This window comes from Octodon degus, unplaced genomic scaffold (genome assembly GCF_000260255.1).
Source record: "Octodon degus isolate 3935 unplaced genomic scaffold, OctDeg1.0 scaffold00160, whole genome shotgun sequence".
Taxonomy (NCBI): Eukaryota; Metazoa; Chordata; class Mammalia; order Rodentia; family Octodontidae; genus Octodon; species Octodon degus.
The window spans coordinates 4814764-4820678 of NW_004524736.1; the positions used below are offsets into that span (position 1 = coordinate 4814764).

Consider the following 5915-nt stretch of genomic DNA (forward strand, 5'->3'; position numbering starts at 1 on the left):
TCTCTCTCTCTCTCTCTCTCTCTCTCTCTCTCTCTCTCTCTCTCCCTCTCCCCCCCTTCATCCCTCACACCTTCCTCCCTCTTTCCTTTTTATATGGTGGTACTGGTATTGAACTGAGGACCTCACACATGCTAGGCAAGCACTGTACTACTGAGCTACACTCCTACCATGTTTTAAGTTTAAGACAGGGTCTCACTATATTGCCAAGGCTACCACCAAACTTATAATCCTTCTGCCTCTCCTGAGTAGCTGTGATTACAGGCATGTGCTGCTCCCCCAGCTGCCTTTTTATATTTTTTATGACTTCATTTCATCCCAATAGATCCAATTCTAGCCCAGTCCTTCTCACCTCAAGCCTGTAGTAATCTTCCTCTGGTTCATGCACTCATTTATTTACTCTAAAGCATGCACTGGGTACTTTACTAGTGACACTCACTTGCTGGTCGTTTTAGGGTCACCATGTAGAAAGACACTGTCTTTTTGAGGAGTTTATAATTTGGTGGAGTCAGGTGGGTAAATACCAAAATGACAAAACCTCTCCTTCCAGATACCTTTCAAAGCTCTGGCCTAATATGCAGAAGGTACACAAAGAAGAGAGTGCCTCAGTCCTTCCAGGAAGCTAAAATCAGAAGCTTAGTGTCTGAACTGAGTCACAGAGTGTTGTAGGGAATTCCGGGAAGAGCAGGCCTCTGCCCAAGGGAACATGACGCAAGCTGGAAGCAGCAGCCTGCTCCTGACTCCAGGTTCTAGCTCAGCCCACATCTGCTCAGCTTGGCAACGGGCCCTGCATAAATTTCACCATCTTGCCTGGCTTAGCATTTCAACATTTCCTCCAGCCCATGTCTACCACAGTCCACCTCTGTTAAACTCCTTCCTTCCTCCCCCCTCCCTCGCTCTTCACCCCTGAGCCTGCACTCAAAATCCTGTTCCTCCTAAATCCCTCCACCTCTCCACACCTTCTCACCTAGCCTTATCTTTCCTAATTTTAATCTCTTACACCATTCTTTAGTTGTAGATTTAGTTCTTCAGTGAAATACTAAATTATATTTATGTTTCTGAATTATCCTGGGATCACAAGAGGAGTTCCATAAACTCATATTCTGTGCCACTAATGAATTAGGTCTCCACAGTGGCTCAGGAGGCGGCCAGAGCATCATGTCCTGTTTAGAAATTTAGAAGACATGATCCATCTTCTGTTAACTTTTATCCAGATCTGAGCTTAAATATCTACGCATCTGCAGATGGTAAAAGTAGATAAATTCTGGGGGAACATAGATACAAGCAACAGTTAACTTTTCTCCAAACTCTATTACAACCATATTTATTTATTTATTTATTTATTTATTATGTATTTGGTACAAGGTCTCTTCTATACAGCTCAGACTTGTGGTAATCCTTCTGTTTTCAGCCTTCCTGGCACTGGGATTACAGTGTGTACCACCGCACCCGGTCTTGGGCACCAGCACAGTGTGCCCGTGGTAGGGCCAGCATGGCATGTGGTACAGGGAATAGAACTGCAGTCCCTGAAAGCACTTAGTCCACTGAGCTATCTTGCTGGCCCTTCAAACTCTATTACAAATAAAATAACTGGCTGGCCCTACTTCTTGGTTTTGGCATGGAGGAGAGACTAGGGCGTGGAGGGGACAGCGGGGCAATAAGAAGATAAAGGTTTCACTTAAGGCTTCAATTAATTGCTGCTATGCTGGAATACTTGCCTGGTATCACCAAATATGCCAAGTTCTTGAGAAAAGCCAAAAATCTGGATTGTATTGTGACATGTCCCTACCTCATTTAAAAGAAATGAAAGAATAGTATAGGCCAATACTTGGTGAGCAAACACATTTTTATAGGCCCTGTTCATCCTAGAGGCTGCCTGCTCACACCCTTGTCCTAACTGATGACCCACTGCTGATGTACAGCTCCCCCTGCCCCATGGATTTTTATGTTCTGTGACTGATGACATAATGGAGATTCATTTTCCTGGATTTACACATATATTCATACTCAAAACATTCCCCATGAAGTTGGGGGGGTGTGAGGGAGACAGAAATAGAATATTTCTTATTTTGGGAGCTAGAGAGGACAGCTAGAATTTCAGGGTCACAAGGTGTCTGGCATCGTGAGAACAACCCCCCACCCCACCCCCACCCCCACCCCCAGCCCAAGGTGTTCTAGGCTGCTTTCAATGTGCTGTCCTGGGGTATCTCCTGGACCCTCCTTTCTCATTGGAGGACAGACAGCTTGGCAGTACAGTTACGGCTCACCCTTTCAGAAAGAGGACAAAAGGAGAGGGAAAGGGAGAGAGAACTACAGCTGGAAAACTCAGCGCAAAGCTTACTGCCTGTGTGGCTGACCTTTCAACTCCCCGTCATGGTTAGTGTGGCTGTTATGGTCCTCTCCTTGGGCCTGTCTGTCTCTAGGGTGGTGAGAATGTGGGCGGAGGAGCCAGGTCTCTGCCTTTGAATTCTAATCCTGCCGCCTCATGATGTGACTATCAGTAAGTTAGCCAACCTCTCTGGGCCTCCGATTCCACATCTGTGAAATGGGGATTATGATAGCACCACCATCATAACGTTGTCATTAGGATGAAAGGATCATGAATGTGTGTGATTGTCTGGACTGGTGCCTGGCACATCAGAAACACCCCTGCCCCAAATGTCAGCTGTGAGCTCCAAGAGTGTGCTGTGAACAGAATGCAAATGCCTGCCTTTTCTTGACTAGAGAAAGATCCTCCCCAGAAAGATGACATCCCTTGTACCCATGACTTCAGCTGGAGGGACTCACTCACTCACGGAGAGTGGGAAAGAGAGAACCCCTCCGGGCCGCAGCCTCTATCACTGCTGAGCACTCTGGCGGCCTCCACCAGGCCACAGCTGGCACCACCCATAGGTATGTCAAGGGGACTAAGGGGACAACCTGGAGTTCCACCTCAGAGCTAGGTCAGACCCATAGGTCCCAAAGGTGATTTAAGACTGTTCTGGGTTGGGGGTGGAAAAAGCTAGCCACAGTGGCCTCATCTGTTTTCCTGCCCTGCTGTCTGACTCAACAGGGCTGAATGAAACCCTCAGGGTTGCACCCCAAGATTTCAGTAAGTGGCTCTGAAATGACAGATGCTACTGGGGTGATGCCATCACAGCTGGAGCTGTCACTCCTGCTGTGGAGTGGTATGAACACCTCCGTGGCTTCCTGTGGGCTTTACCCTCCTTCTCCCTCCCTAGAGCTCTTCGTGGTCTTGCTACCGCAGGAATTGGGGTGCAGAGAGGCAGGAGGAGCTGGACCGCAGGGCTGAGGTGGTGGCCAGCTTCCCTAGGGTCCCAGCTGTCTCTCCTCATGCTCCAAGGCTCCCCTCATCCATCATTCATTCAACAAGCATTTTTTAAAGTACCTCATATTCCTAAATAAACTTGGATGATTCAAATTTTCTAAAGTAAGATGTCATCAGTGATCCTTAAATTTCCCAAGTGATTGTTCTGTTTTGTTTTTGAGACAGGGTCTCACTATGCAGTTCGGGATGGCCTTGGCTCACTTTGTACCCCAACTTGGTCTCGAGCTCACAGTGATCCTCCTGCCTCAGCCTCCTGAGTGCTGGGATTACAGGCATGTGCCAGTCTACCCGCCCTGAGATTGTTATTAAGGTTGAAAGTTTTAAAACTTAGCTAAGTACAGTAGTCCCCACCAATCTGCTGTTTTATTTTCTGAGGTTATTTATGCAAATATAATCCAAAAATAATAAATTAAATATTTCATTTTTTGCCAGGTATGGTAGTACATGCCTATAATCCCAGCACTGAGAGGCTGAGGCAGGAGGATTGCTGCAAAATCAAGGCCATCCTGGGCTGCATAAGGAATCCAGGGGCAGTCTGAACTATACTGCAAGACTCTGTCTCAAAAAAAAAAAAAAAAATGCCAGTTAAGTGGAAGACCCAATACTATTATGGGCTACTGGACTCTTTTAGAATATTTTGCTGAGTTTACACACCTATAATATTCAAATAACGGAACTTAACAAAAAAAGGGTGTACAGATGAATGTCTGTTTTGTATCTGTGTATTCAAAGTGGTTAGGATAGATATATAGTTACATTCTCTTAATGAATAGAATGGTTTGTTCTAATGGTGTTTGTAAATAGGATATCAAGTCTGCACCTTGTACAGCAATTAACCACTAAGAAGAATGTATGCAGTGTGTTAATTATTGAAACTGTCCTACCGATTTGATGTGAAAATAAATAAATAAATAATCCATTTTTGAGAGGGCCACATTCACTTCTTAAAATTATTTGCTGTGATTAACCTGTTTAGATACCTTATTCATTTATTTTGGTACCAGGTATTGAACTCAGGACCTTGCACTTGCCAGGGCAGGCATTTGCCAATAAGCTACATTCCTGGATTTTATTTTATTTTATTTTATTTTGAGACAAGGTCTCACTGTGTATAGTTCAGCCTCTCCTTCAATTCACTGTGCAGTCCAGGCTGGATTTGAACTTGTGGTGCTCTTTCTGCCTCAGCCTCCCAAGGGCTAGCATTGCAGGTGTTCGTCATCATGCCTGGCACCACCCCTAATTTATAAATGAAACCATCATCTGTATGTTTATAGGGCACAGTACCGGAGCAGCAGCACTTGGTACAGGTCAGTTTCAGGTATCCTCTCTGGTCTTGGAACACCTCACGCACGCACACAGACAAGGGGAGACTGCTGTCAGGTGACTTATACGCTATCAAACACTCTTCTGCCCGCACAGGAAATTCTATCTGAGCTGCCGTTTTCCAAAGTCTCCGCAGCCCTCACCCGCGAGGCTCTGCAGCTTTCAGCTTCGGGGCCTCGGAGAAGACGGGGGACAGCGTCATCGTCACCCGCGGGGGCAGCGCAGCCTTCCCTTCCTCCAGCCTCCGCGTCCTCACCTCCGCACACACGCACGGCCCACCTCCCTCTCACCGCCCAACTACACCAACGTCGCAGGAAGACCAGAGCTCTGGACAGCCTGAGCCTTGAGCTGGGGAAAAGAAAGCCCGGAATGAGACCCTGGGAGAGCTGAGTGGAGGCGGAGGAGGCAGCAGAGAAGAGGAGCTACGGAGAGAAGTGCTAGAGAAGGAAGCGGGAGAGAGAGGCTGGGGAGAAGAGGCGAGGAGAACACGCCGCACAGCGCTGAGGGATGCCTCGCTGAGGTTCTATTTATCTACTTTAACACTGGAAAGTAAAGCCATAAAGCAAAAAAGGAGGTGTGCTTTCTTCTTTGCCCAGGCCACTCTGGACGTGGATGAGGGGCCCTTTCTTCAGGTCTCCTTCTGCCAGTTTCTCTTGCTTTTTTTTTTTTTTTTTTTGTCTGATTCAGACTTCATGCTTTAACTCGCGACCGTATTCATAAGTGAAATAAACAAGACACATGTGTAAACATCATATTGTCTCCCTAGTGTGAGACGCTGAAAGAGTAAGTAGGATCCAAGATGTACAGTAGATATTGTGAAGTGGGAAGAAACTTAAAAGGAAAGAGAAATGGACAGGAAATGGAGAAAAGGAAAGGAAATAGATAGATAGATAGATAGATAGATAGATAGATAGATAGATAGATAATTACTAAGATAGTTATACTGTTAATTTCTCTTAGTTCATTGAAAAGAACGGTTTGTGCTAGCTAATATTGTTTGGACAATTAAATGTTGATATCTTGTACTCTGAGTAACTAATTTAAAGATAATAATATGTAATGCATTAACCATTGTTACCCTATTATCTTGTCTTGAATTTTTTTCTTTAAAATAAAAAAATAATAATAATAAGGGGCTGGGGAGATGGCTCAGTAGAGTAGGCACTTTCCTGGCAAGCGCAAGGGCCTGAGTTCAATCCCTGGTTCCGCATAATAAATAAATAAATAAACAAACTTTATGCTTTGCTCAACCTGTTCCCTCATCTCA

General features: G+C 45.5%; 1 protein-coding gene across 1 annotated transcript in view; it reads left to right on the plus strand.

The window, feature by feature from the left end:
- Fam71f1 (family with sequence similarity 71 member F1) overlaps positions 1-5008 on the plus strand; it is a 19316-nt gene extending 14308 nt beyond the window's left edge. The window contains exons 6-7 of the mRNA XM_023702868.1: positions 2722-2889; positions 4745-5008. Of these exons, the coding sequence (XP_023558636.1) occupies positions 2722-2889; positions 4745-4758 (182 nt within the window). The 3' untranslated portion in view covers positions 4759-5008. The remainder of the gene's footprint in view (positions 1-2721; positions 2890-4744) is intronic.
- Positions 5009-5915: the final 907 nt, after the last annotated feature.